At 52.5% G+C, this 13330-nt stretch overlaps 1 protein-coding gene across 2 annotated transcripts; it reads left to right on the plus strand.

Moving 5' to 3' along the window:
• Positions 1-937: 937 nt before the first annotated feature.
• On the plus strand, positions 938-12499 carry HAO2 (hydroxyacid oxidase 2; the record flags this gene model as incomplete). Of its 2 annotated transcripts, XM_084242244.1 has the most annotated exons (7): positions 938-1074; positions 2844-2995; positions 4569-4852; positions 6608-6817; positions 8256-8414; positions 8643-8712; positions 12444-12499. In XM_084242244.1, exons 1-7 carry the CDS (start codon positions 944-946, stop codon positions 12497-12499), a joined length of 1062 nt encoding a protein of 353 aa, XP_084098370.1. In that variant the 5' UTR covers positions 938-943. The 2 variants fall into 2 exon arrangements, with proteins under 2 accessions (XP_084098370.1, XP_084098371.1); XM_084242245.1 differs by lacking the exon at positions 6608-6817.
• Between the last annotated feature and the right edge of the window lie 831 nt (positions 12500-13330).

Here is a 13330-nt window from a genome sequence, read left to right on the forward strand (position 1 = left end):
TGCCGACTACCAGGGAGACACCCCAAGCCAAGAACCACAGGTTTCTCCACCTTACCTTCCAGAATCCTCTCTGCGGGAGCTCCACGCTGTGACCAGCGCCCCTCCTATTCCCATGCCCTTGCTCCAACTGCAGGGACTGAACTCCAAACCCTGTCCTCTTTCCTTTTTAGGGGTGATGGTGTCTGAGGTCCCCTACTCCAAGTTTATAGATTTCAGAGCAGGGGTAGGAAAAAGCAGAGGGACTACATGGGTGTTTTCTTGGTCTCAACACTAGGGACATGGGCAATGACCTTCTCAAGGATTTGTGACCAGCCAGCTTCCTCCTTGACATCAACCACGTTCCCAGGCAGTTCATACTTGGAGGTTTCCTGGGAACCCACAGATCACAGCATCAGCAGGGCCTCCCCTACCCCCCACCCCCACCACAGCACAGAGGAGTGAAACAGAAAGTACTCATGGTGAGGCTGATGGCCAGGAAAAGCCACCAAGAGATGGAGCCAGGGCCAGGTCCTAGGAAGCTGTGGGCACCATGACACAAGGACTCGAAGGGCAGGGGCATGGACAGAGGAGCATTTTACAAAGACCCCAGGCAGCCGGCTGGAGACAAGATGGGGAGGGAGCCTCGAGGCTCAGCAAGGAAAATAAATGTTCGTAATAATTGTATGGCGAGGAGGGCCCCTAGATCTGCGGAAGTGGGTGTGGAGAGAAGGGGACAGACAGGCGGGATAGTCCAAAGGACAAACAGAAGGGACTTTGGGGATGAGGCTGCACGTGGCAGCCTCCCTGCCTTCTGGCTTGGGGGCTGGCGTGGTTCCAGGGAGATAAAGAGCAGATAATGAAATAAAGAGCAGACAATGCTGAGCCCCAACAGCTCGCCCTCACGACACCCCTGATGTATGCTCACTGAGTTTTTTTCTTCTGTTTTGCCTTTGAAGGTCCGGAAATGCCCTTGGTGTGTGTCACAGACTTCCAGGCCCTGGCTCGGGAGCGCCTGTCAAAGTCCAGCTGGGACTACATTGAGGGAGGGGCCGGCGAAAGCATCACCAGGGATGACAATGTCGCAGCCTTTAAGAAGTTTGCGCCTTTCTGTCTTTTCTTAAAAAAAGATTTATTTATACAAGAACCGGGGTACAGGCCAGATGCGCGGGAGGGTGAGAGGATTCACCAGAGACAGAGCGGAGAACAGAACAGGCAGACTGACTGAAATACACTGCTGAGGAGAGCAGTGGGCGAGACAGGAGAGGTCTGCTGTGCCCTGTGGGACCCTCCCTGGCTGGCCGGGATTGAACCGGTGCTGCAGAGGCTGAGGACAGCATCACAGCACTGCACTCAACTGCCTGCACCAACAGGGGAGGCCCCTTTTCTGTCTTTTCTGTTGTTGAGCTAGCTGCCTGCTCGAGAGCTCCTTGGCTTTGGAGGGCCTGCCTCCAAGGAACAGGGCATTCGACATATAGCAATGATTTTTATCACTGGGGTTTTGGGGCTGGGGGCAGGTGCTAGGAGAGGAGGGAGGGAGGATTTATCTTGGCTCCTCTGCAGAGCCAGCAGGAGCAAGTCACCCTCTCCGTGTCCCAGCAACTTTGCCTCCTGGAAGAGCCCGGGGTGACCAGCCACCCGAGGCGGGGAGAAGCTGGCAAGGAGCCAAGATGTCCTAAGTTCCTAAATGCCGCCTTGAAAGAGAGAATTATGACAGGAGAGCAGGCCTCCAGGGTGGAAGAAATATGGAAACACAAGGAGTCTGAGGGGTGAAATGTGGATGCAAATTGGGTGGGAATGACCGGGGGCGGGGGGTGAGGTTAGAAGGTGGGTAAACTGCATCCCACAGCCCCAGCATCCCAGGCCTGTATGGTCCTCAAGCTAAGGGTGTTTATTTTATTAACGGCTGGAGAAAAACAAAAGAATTAATAACACATAAAATGATGTGAAATTCCAGTAAGTCTGTGAAGAACATGCTCATGTTGGGTGACCTGTGTCTTGGCTGTGGCTGAGGGTGCGTTACAGTGGCAAGGCTGAAGACAGTGATGCAGATGGTTTGGTCCCCAAAGCCTAAAATACTTGCTGTCAAGGCCTTACAGAAAATGGTTGCTGACCCTGTGACAGGCGGTCAGGAGAAGACAGAGAGGCCAGATCCAAGGCAAACACTGTGTCCTGCATCGTCATACACAGTGCTGCACCCGGCACATTTTGTCTCCATAAGCCTGCTTGGAAATTTAGATCATTACTCCAGTTTCACAGATTAAGTGGCCACGGCTATCTCATGCAAGTTTACACAGTCAGCTATTTCCAGAAAAGTCCTTCTGAAATTGTGCACAAGAATGATAATATTTTGTGGAAAGGTCAGAGGCCTTTAAAGTGGGTTTTAAATATTTGTTTTTTGTGAATTTCGCTCCTTTCTTGAAAAAAGGTGTTTAATCTTCAAATGAATTGGCCTCCAAAACAGACAGAAAAATCCTACATGGATTATTCTCTGGGATTTGTGCTCATGATGTGACCTTTTCTTACTTTGTGGAGACTTGGAATTTCTTGGTCCTGCTGCTTTTCCTTTCTGGTCGTTATGATGAATCAAACAAAGCAGCCAAGAGTCTGGGCAGGAGGCCCCAAGATGCAGACCGTGACCGAGCAAAGCAGGCACATGGCCTCACGTGCACTGGGGTTCAGGGGGTGCAGCCAGAGGCATCCCAAGGAGAGGAGCCTCTCTTTGGCCTCCACCTGTGCTCCCAGCCAACCGGTCCCACCAGAGGCTTCGGGGCCCAGCACCCGCGTCTGGAGGCCCCTGAGCGAGGCGGCACCTCCAGGCTGGAGAGGAATCCACCAACCAAAGATCTCTTTGTTGTCTAGCACAGACTCCGCCTCCGCCCCCGGTACCTGAGAGACGTGTCGCAGGTGGACACCAGGACCACAATCCAAGGGGAGGGAGTCAGTGCCCCCATTGGCATCTCCCCCACAGGTTTCCACTGCCTTGCCTGGCCTGATGGAGAAATGAGCACCGCGAGAGGTGAGAACCAGCCCCTTCCTCTGCCCAGTCCCTGGGCGCCCTGACCAGCAGGGGGGTCCCTCAGAGGCAGGACGGGACTACAGGCCTTCTCTGTGGAGGCAGCTGAGGGACAGCAGTCTGGTTGGGGGAAGTGACTGTTCAACACTATGTTTGCAAAACATTTTAGCTCAAACTGAGAAAACACCCATTTTTCATAACAAAAAATGGCCAGTGCGGGAGAGGGGCTGGGTGTGAAAAGCCCTCCCAGCCGTCCTTAAGAAGAGGGTTCCTCGAACTCGCCTGCCTAGGGTTAGGGATGCCCAGGGCAGCCTGAAGGATAGAGCTCTCCTTGACCCGCCATGCTCCACGGGCCAGCGCTGGGGCTGACTGGGGAGTCCTCATTTAGGCCAAGGGGGAAGTCGTGACATTGGGGTTAAACGCGAGGTCCTGGAAGGTGTTCTTGTCCAGATGTAACGTTTTCCTTCTCCTTGATCGGATCCATCATCTTATTGGACAAATATATTTAGTATTGGTTCCGTCTCCTTCCTCATTATCTTTCTCCATCTCCACGGCAAAAAATGAGAAAACAGAACAGAAGAGAGGAGAGGGGTGGGCCTAAAAGTATTCTGTGGCTCCTCTGTATTCCTCGTTCCAGGCCAGGTCTTGGCTGGGTGTTGCCCAGGACTTAGCTGGCGTCTTTGACTCCATGGTGTAAGAAGCAGCGGATCCAGGGGTTCTAGGCTGAAGGTGACATCCATCCGGTTAGGAACCAGGTCTGGCTAGGTGGAAAGTTAAGTACCCACGTGACTATGACCACTGTCCCAGATCTTCCTGGTTGAGCGTGGTGTACTGTTGGGGGCTGGCGTGAGAAATGGGTTCTCTCCTCTTGACATCAGGAACTGAAAATAGCAACTGTGACTTGGCTGAGTTCTCCACTTGGGGTTGTGGAATGGCTGTGACTAACCGGCAGGGGAGTTCAACCAGGAACGATTAAAATAGCAAATGAGAAACACACCATGTAGCAGAACCAATGTCAGCACCATCGTTGTCATCATCAACTGTTTGATTTCACAAGTTGAAAATGCCTCCATCTCTGGTATTCACTTCACAGCAATGCTGGAAGAGGTATTATTAGTCTCACTTTACAGGGAATGAGACTCAGGTGCACACAGCTAACGAGTAGCACAACTGGAGTTCTTCTCACTTCAGATACACTTGCCACCACACAGTTCAGAGTTCTCCATTGGAATGACATGTCTCTGTCCTCTTCAGTCCCTTCAGCTTCATTAACGAGTTCACAGAAGCCTTTTCTGCCTGAGAGCTGCAACAAGCCCAAGATGGTGCTAGGGACTATTTTAATGTGGGGTACAGGGATTGTAAGTCATGTTCTCTGAAGGGGAGCCCCGTCAGTGTTAGGGCCCCCTGTCTGATCAAGTACCTTCTGTCTTTGCCCTACAGGGAAGCAGAATGAAGTCAAGTTTTATTGATTTTTCTCACAGAGCGAGCCAGCCAGAGACAACACAGACTCCAGGGCTGCTCCCCCCAGTCCAGAGCACCCCTGCCCCCCAACCTGAGCTGTGCATTTGCTTTGCAGCTGCCCAAGCAGCCGACATCTGCTACATTACCAGCACCTACGCCAGCTGTAGCCTGGAAGACATCGTCACCTCTGCTCCCAGAGGACTCCGGTGGTTCCAGCTCTACGTGCAGCCAGAGCGGGAGCTGAACAAGCGTCTGATCCAGAGGGCAGAATCCCTGGGCTTCAAAGCCCTGGTGATCACAGTAGATGTCCCCACGCTTGGCAACAGGCGGCAGGACCTTCGAAACCAGCTGGACTTGAAGTCAAATTTACTGCTGAAGGATCTTCAGTCACTTAAGGAGGTAGGAAGGATGCCGCGTCCACAGGGGAGGTGTGACAGGAGGCAATGTTCGTCCCCACCCCTTCTTCTTTCTCTCCACAAGAAGTGTTGGGGACCTGCTCAGTACCGGGCACTGGGCAGGCAGCAGCTAGGAGAGCAGGTCTGGTTCTGCTGCCCAGAGCTTTCAGGTAAGCAGAACAGAAAGAAATTTCTCGCCACAAATGTTCTGGCCAAGAAATCAGAAACCCGATGAAAGGGCGAGGGAGGGCAAAGCTGTTTGCATGGAATAGGACAGTAACTTAAACGAGTTCTTCTGGTGGTTTCTATTTTATGGCACACCTAGAAAATGATCATCTTGGATGCCTCACCTGGAAAATGACCCCCTGGAGAGGGTGCTCACAGCCAATGGTACAGCCTTCGGAGTGTAGCCAGCCCAGACTCCACCCCGCTGCCTTGGGAACTGAGGGGTCACGATCTTTTCCATCCATGTCACTATCTGTCCTCATCCAGAAGGCCCAGGTTGCTACAGCACACTTAATAGGGAATCTCTAAATACACACATCCCCATTAAAACCTTACAGTCCAATGGGACGTTGCGCCCCAAGAAAGAAAATGGTAGTGAAATTGGAATCCCTTGGCTACAAGAGAAATAGTTACACCAGCCTTTTCCACCAAAGGCAGCTGTGCCATCCAGTCCAATAACTCAACGAGTCTACTCATGGCCCCAACATGGGCCCTGCACATTTCTGGCATCCTTATCTCAGCTTGCAAACACTCATTGCGATTTATGGATATTTGATACATAGGGAGATGCAAGGGTAAATATTGGGCTCCGTCTTATTTCAGATTATTGAGGTGTCACTTAGTTCTTATTGCCATGAGCATATCACAAACATGACATGACACTGGCCCATGAAGCCTTTTCTTTCCATGTCGCAAAACTCTTAGCTCTTTTAAAATAGGGATTGTAGGGGGCCTCCCTGGTGGCACAAGGGGTTAAGATGCAACCTATGAATCTATCTGCAGCCTCTGCAGCACGAGTTGGACCCCCAGCCAGGAAGCTACCCACATGGCGCAGCAGACCTCTCCTGACTCACCTGCTGCTCCCCTCAGCAGTGCATTTCAGTTAGTCTGCCTGTTCTGTTCCCCACTCTGCCTCTGGTGGATCCTCCCACCCCCCACGCCTCTGGCCTGTACCCCAGCTCTTGTATGCATAAATAAATCATTCTTTAAAAAAATAAAATAGGGATTGTGTCTTAGCTGTCTTTCTGTCTCCAATCCTCCAATTACTGAGTGGGGACACGATTTTGGTTAACAAGCAAGCAATGGAAGTAGACACTTCTACACAAATTTTGTCAGAAAAGGAGGGAGGATGAGCACAGCTGGATTTTGTGTGTCCGCTCTCCAGATGCGTTTCCTGTTTGGGGTGGATCAAACAGTCTCAAAGGAGTGCAGGACTAAGTTTTTCTCTCTCCTTTTAAAAAAGATTTATTTTTATTTATGCATGCATGCAAGAACTGGGGTGTGAGCCAGAGGTGCAGGGGGGTGAGAGGATTCACCAGAGACAGAGCTGGGAACAGAACAGGCAGACTGACTGAAATGCACTGCTAAGGGGAGCAGCAGGGAGACAGGAGAGGTCAACTGCGCCATTTGGGTCAGCTCCCTGGATGGGGATCGAATTCATGTCACAGTGGCTGGAGATAGCGTGATAGTGCTGAGACTCTTAACCCCTTGTGCCACCAGGGAGGCCCCTAAGTTTCTCTTTTATTCCCAGCAGAGAATGTCAATGCCTAATCTCAAGATGACCCCCATCGACGCCTCCATCTGCTGGGAAGATCTGTCCTGGTTTCAGAGCTTAACGCAGCTGCCTGTCATCCTGAAAGGGATCCTGACAAAAGAGGATGCAGAGCTGGCTGTGAAACACAATGTTCATGGCATCATTGTCTCCAACCACGGAGGGAGGCAGCTTGATGAGGTCCCTGCTTCTGTGAGTAGGAGAACTTCAAAGGGCTATGTGGGTGCTGTGAGCGGGTGTGGCTATGACTGGCACTCTGCAATCTGGGCACACGTTCCTCCTTATCTGCTTCGTTGGTATCCGTTGTGAATTCTAGGAACTTGGGCCTCCCTGGGTGGCGCGGGCGGTTGAGCGCCGTGCTATGAAGCTGTAATCAGCCTCTGCAGCGCCGGTTCGATCCTGGCCAGTCAGGGAGGGTCCCACATGGTGTCACACCTGCTGCTCCCCTCAGCAGTGTATTTCAGTCAATCTGCCTGTTCTGTTCCCCACTCTGTCTCTGGTGAATCCTCTCACCCTCCCATGCATTCTAGCCTGTGCCCTGGTTCTTGTATAGATAAATAATCTTAAAAAAAAAAGTAATCTAGGAACTTTTATAATCATTATCAACAGCCTAGTAAGTGCCAAGCTATTAAAAAAAAAAAAAGCAAACTTTACATAGTTGGGGTGTGAAACAAGAAGCTTGACTGCCCCAGTTCAAGCCAGTTCTTCAAGCCAGTTCTTTCAGAGAACCACAGTAAATGCACCCCTTACCCCCGACAGGCTGGATATGGATCGCCAGCCTCAGTTTCCCTCAGCCAATAAAAGGGAACGGTTTGAAGAGAAGGAAAGTAGTTTAATTTGTCGACAAATGAGGAGGGCAGCGGACTTGTGTCTGAAAGGCCCCGTCCTGCTCTTTGGCAGAGGGCAGGGGTGTTTATGCCAAGGGGGATAAAAGGGGAACCTGGGCAAAAGTCTGCAAAAGGGAGGGGAAGTGTCGGCAAGTCCTTTTGATGCAGGCATAGGGAGATCTTTGAGATTTCAGGAAACCAGGCCAGCGACAGGCTGCTTCTGCATTGTCCGTCAAAGACTGCTCCTCACTTTGACAGTGTTGCCAGGCTCCCACCCCACATCTCAGATAACAGGGACACACTGCTGAACTGCAGCGTGGGGGCTGAACTGTGGCCCCTCCCACAACACAGGCGCCCCAGGTGCCGCTCAGGGCCCAGCAGCCTGTTTCACCAAAAAGACTTAGCGAGGAGGAACATCTGGCTGGGCCGTCCTGGAAACAGACGCAGGAAGAGAACGTCAAATTGTTCTTTAAAAGGAAGATGGTCAAAGTGAATGTCGTCGGTGGAAAATGTCCCTTTTGGGGGTGAAGAGGAGCCAGGCGGGTCACCCATGCTGCGGATGTGGGGTGTGAGTCAGGGGGAGCTGCACCCCTGGGCAAGACCCCAGCAGGGGCGGGAGAGGGCACCCCACGGGGCTGCTGGGGGTCAGGCCCAGCCCCCCTCGAGCACTCAAGCAGGTGGAGACACTGTGAGGCCCCAGCTTGGGCTCCCGGGTTTGGCCACGACAAGGGGCATTTCTCTGCCAGTGCCCTGTGTTTCAAGTGGAAAGCACCAGCCTCCCAGCCTCCGCATCTGCTTTCCAGATCGACGCCCTGCCCGAGGTGCTGGCCGCCGTGAAGGGGAAGGTGGAGGTGTACCTGGACGGCGGGGTCCGCTCCGGCAACGACGTGCTCAAGGCCCTGGCCCTGGGGGCCAAGTGCGTCTTCATTGGGAGGCCGGTGCTGTGGGGCCTGGCCTGCAAGGTGAGCCAGCCGGGGGGGGGGGTGCCCCGGGTCACCCCTCACCCTAGCCCGCCCGCAGTCAGTCTGTGGGCCACCTCAGGCCCAGACTCTGGGCTCTGTGCTTTCCCTGGAGCAGTGCAGGGATCCCCCCAACCCCCACTTTCCTTTACCCCAGCATCGCCCCGCCACCAGCCAGCCCCGTCGTCCACACCCCTTCATGGCTTTGTTGCCCCCTCTGTCTCGGGACAGGGTGAACACGGCGTTAAGGAGGTTTTGAATATTCTGAAAGACGAATTCCGCACGTCCATGGCGCTGACGGGTAAGTCATAAAAATTCTTTCCCTGATTTTGAGCAAGAGCCGCCTCTGCAGAGCAGGGCGGGGTCCCCTCCAGGGTCCCCTTCCCCCTCACACACCACCCCCGCTGTCTGGCAGGGAAGGGGAGAAACTCCACGCAAACTCAGAGTGCGAGGCTCCGCTTTGCATTTGAGAAGTAGATGCAACTTCACAGGTGGCCCCACTCTACGCCCATCCACCCTCATCACACCCGGCTTGGGGGTCTTTAAGTAATAACCATGGACTGGGAAGAAATTAGGTAGAAATGATGTTTCAGAGGCCACATAGGAGCTGGCCAGGTAAGTTCAAACAGCACGACGGTGGCCAGTCTCTCAAAGTGGCCTGCAGTGGATTTCGTCAAGGGGGAAGTTATCATAAAGTGGTGCCCATCGGAACATAGCCAGGACTCCGGGGCACCTGATAAATAATGGCTCTCAGGACATTTGCGCTTTGGTTTACCCAATTGGCACAGTGACTGCCAGGTGGGTGCTGTAGGCATTGGGTGCCCCAGAGCCAGGGGCGCTGATGTCCTCAGTGCCTGGGGCACTCTCATAGGGAAGGACTGTCCCACCAAGTACTCGTGGCCAGCAGCCCCCTGGCCACTGAGCTTGCTGTCAGCGGTGATGGAGGGCAACGCGACAGGACAGCAAGGTGAGCCCCAATAAGACGTCTACCCCCTCTCCCATCAACGTCACCAACTTGCCTGCACAGAGGCCATGAGCCCTGCCCAGGTGCCAGTGCCCCCAGATGCCCTCTGGGCCGGGCACGAGGCAAGGCAGCCGGGTCTTCCCAAGTCTGCTTTTGGGCTGATGTTCACAAAGCATCTTGACCCCAGGGTCCAAGCCACGTTGTGCCCTCTGGGGCGAAAACCCAAGCCAAGGGGCTTGAGCGGCATCAGGTATCTGAGCACAGCCCTGCGACCCCAGCCTCTTTCCACGGAGCAGAGTCATAGGGAGAGCAGGGACAGGTCAAGGCCTCGGGCACCCGGCGGCCAGCTGCAGCCAGTCACACCGCGCAGGGCTGAGAACGCGAGCCGAGGAATGGCCCACTGTCCCCGGAGGGTGGCAAGAGGGTGGGGCGCAGGTGGGCAGAGGCACCGCACCAGCCTCTGCTGCTCCTGGGGAGGCGAGAGGAGAGACTCTGGGCTTCTGGGCTGACTTCCCCTGGCCCCAGAGTTATCCTCTCCCACAGTGCGCAAGGACACTGAACTTCTTAAACCAGAAGACATTGAGGGGGAGTCAGAGCCCTTTCATTCCACCAAACGTTTCCCTTAACAGTCTCTGGGGTGGGAGGGGTGTCTGGAAGCGCTTATCCCCAGAGGGAAGGGGGAGAGGCCGCTGTCCCAAGAGGCGAAGGGCGTGGGGGAAAGAAAGAAAAGGAGCTGGACCCTGGGACGGCTCATTCTCTGCCTCCTAATTGTTCTCAGTGAGAATGTTCTGTTTTAAAGAGAGAGTGGGGCTTCCCCGGTGGCGCAGCAGGTTCAGTACCGTGCTCTGAAGCTGTCCGCAGCCTCCATGGCACCGGTTCGATTCCCAGCCAGCCAGGGAGATACCCACATGGCACGGCAGACCTCTCCTGTCTCGCCCGCTGCTCCCCTCAGCAGTGTACCTCGGTCTGTCTGCCTGTTCTGTTTCTGGTGGACTCTCTCACCCTCCCACGCCTCTGGCCTGTACCCCAGCTCTTGTATAAATAAATAAATCTTTAAAAAAATAATAAATAAAGAGAGTGCAAAAACAGCCAAGCGGGGACAGAGAAGAGGATGTGGGGGCCGTGCTCTTGGCAGGACTCACTAACATACAAAATCACCCCCCTTCCCTGCACACGGCATGTATCGATAAGTCACCTAACACAGACCAGAGCCCTGGAGGTTAGGCCTCGGCCTGCCTGCCTTCTGTTCCCCAGATAGGTGGCATTTTCCCCTTTTGACCCTGTGACAGCACAGCCCTGGTAGAAGGACCCTATTTGTGCCATTGCTGCAAATAAGTTTAAAAGTTAAGTTTTTGTAACTGTGAGGCCAGCAGCCAAAATTACTTATCTGGGAGAGTTAAGATTATGGTTTATCTTGCAAACTACTATGTCACTTGGAATGACATTAATGACACCCACACGAGGTTGCACAGACCTCCCCAAGGCCTCTTGCATCCTCTCGGGGGTTCCTGCTGGGAATTACCCACTTCACGCTGCATCCAACAGAACAGCTGAGTATAAATATCCCCCTCACTTGCAGTAATGAGAAAGTAGCAATAAATTATAAGCACGCTTAGTTTGGACTATATAATTATTACAGAGCTGTGTCATGTAATCATGCTTTTTATGTAATTATTCTCTGTCGAGTTTTTACTGAGCCTCCCCCAAGTGCAAAGTGATGTTCTTGGTGCTGGCTGGGACCCAGAAATCAGGCTGCTGAGAGCTCGCACTGGCAAATAGCAAAGGCACCCAAACATCATCAGACTCAAGTGAACAGAAGCCTCATACTGTCCAAGATGGAGCCACAAGCCACTGAAGCAGCTGTCGAGACATTTTTTACAGTTTAAACGAAACGCAGGGGGTCTGCCTGGGTCGAAGCCCCTCTGTCCTCTCCCCTGGAGAAGTCCACAGTCCTCTAGATCGCTGCCAGTTCTGGGGTGCCGTGTCCCTGATTCTGCTGAAGGAGTCCAGTTGGCTTCTGCTTCCCTTGCTCCTACCAGCAACCCTTTCCTGCTTCCATTGTTGGGAAAAGCCCCTCTTGTTGACAACATTTTTGTGAGTGATGCAACTTGCTTGTGTTGTGTTTGGGAGGCGAAGGTGCTCAGGGCACAGAGCCCCAGCTAAAGGGTATGATCCTATTCGAGTCTTCCTACACCGTCTCACCACCAGGAATTCTCCGCGAGCCCCCAGTCCTCTAGCCCAAACCATCTCGCTAGATGCTCCCTCTCACTTTTCTCTTTTGACTTCTTAGCTGCACTAATTCTCCTCAATCCTGTGTCTAAGCTCAGCTACAGACCTAATTTTGGCATTTTAATTAAGATCCTCCACTAGGGCCTCCCTGGGGGCGCAAGGGGTTAAGACGCAACCTATGAAGCTGTCCGCAGCTTCTGCAGCACGGAGTTTGATCCCCCGGCTAGCCAGGGAGCTACCCACATGGCGCAGCAGACCTCTCCTGTCTCCCTGCTGCTCCCCTCAGCAGTGTATTTCAGTAGATCTGCCTGTTCTGTTCCCTGCTCTGTCTCTGGTGAATCCTCTCACTGACCCCCCACACCTCTGGCCTGTGCCCCAGCTCTTGCATGCATAAAATAAATCTTTTAAAAAAAAAATCCTCCACTAAGACAAAAAAAGGTGTTGTTTTCTAGAATTTCCCCCTAGAACGCAGTTGCTGAGTGAAGTTGCTATCCTCCCTGATGGCGACTGTACATCCTTAAACCGTTTGAGGACTGAGATCAAGATCAAGATCAAGTGTATTCGGAGCACAAACAAACTGATATAATACGTGAAAATCACAACTTTAGCATTTTACCATGCTCTCCTGACATGACTGTGTTACAGGAAGGCAGAGGCACAGACCCCCTGGATAACTCCTGTGCAATCCCAATGCTAGTATCCACCCCCACATGTAATATTCCATCAGACTGAGCACAAGCATTGAATCAGGCTTGTTTTCATGGGGTCACCCCCTACCTATCACAGGGATGTTGCTGGTGTTTTGGAGAAATAAGCTCTTTGCTGTGTTGTTCTTTTAGGCTGCAGGACTATCGCTGAGATCAACCAGGACCTGATCCAGTTCTCCAGGTTGTGAGCACAAGAGTGGGGATGGCCCTGCGAGGTTGCCCAGAGGAGGAAGACGTCTCGTGGCCTGCCTTGATGCCATCCCACCTGTGTCCCACCATCCCTGACTCAGCCCTGCACCCTCCATCCTTAAGCTTCCAGCCCCAAGGTCCTCATCTTGCTCAAATGTACACACGTTTCTTTATCTCTCTGCCTTTTCTGTGCTGTTCTCCTGCAAGAAATCCTCCACTGAATGAAAATATCTTACGAGGGCCAATCAGGAATGACTGAAGCAGATAGTGGCTCACATTTTACACATTTTTTCCATCTCTACAAAACAACTATGGAGATATGCACTCTGGACAGAAGAGCTATGTGGGTAAAATATTCCCCGACAGAAATCATGCTGCTGTCTATAGATGATGGGAAATAATAAGGCCAGGAACATGGGCTTTGGTGCCACACAGACGGGTTTGACAGCCGGGATGGCTGCCGTGTGCTGTGCAGCTAGGGAAAGTTTCAGTCTCGGTTTCTGTGACTTCCTCTATTAAATGGAGATTTTGCCACTTAGCCTGCTAGGTTGGGAGAAAGACTTCGTGAGATAATGCACGTGAGGTTCAGAGAACAATGCTTAGCCCTAGTAAAGGCTTAAAAAAAAAGTGCCCTTTGTTGTTATTGTTTGGGAAAGTCTTTCTCTTCTTCAAGGCCTTTTTCTGGTGTCACCTGTTCTTCCCCCAGCTACATGCTCAGCACTTCCTGGGGTGCTTTGCACATTGCATGGTTACAGCCCTTATTATAATGTGTTCTATTTATTTACATAATAAATAATAGACTGTAAGTAGACTAAATAGTAGACTAAATA

Source organism: Talpa europaea (assembly GCF_964194135.1).
Source record: "Talpa europaea genome assembly, chromosome: 9".
Lineage (NCBI taxonomy): Eukaryota > Metazoa > Chordata > Mammalia > Eulipotyphla > Talpidae > Talpa > Talpa europaea.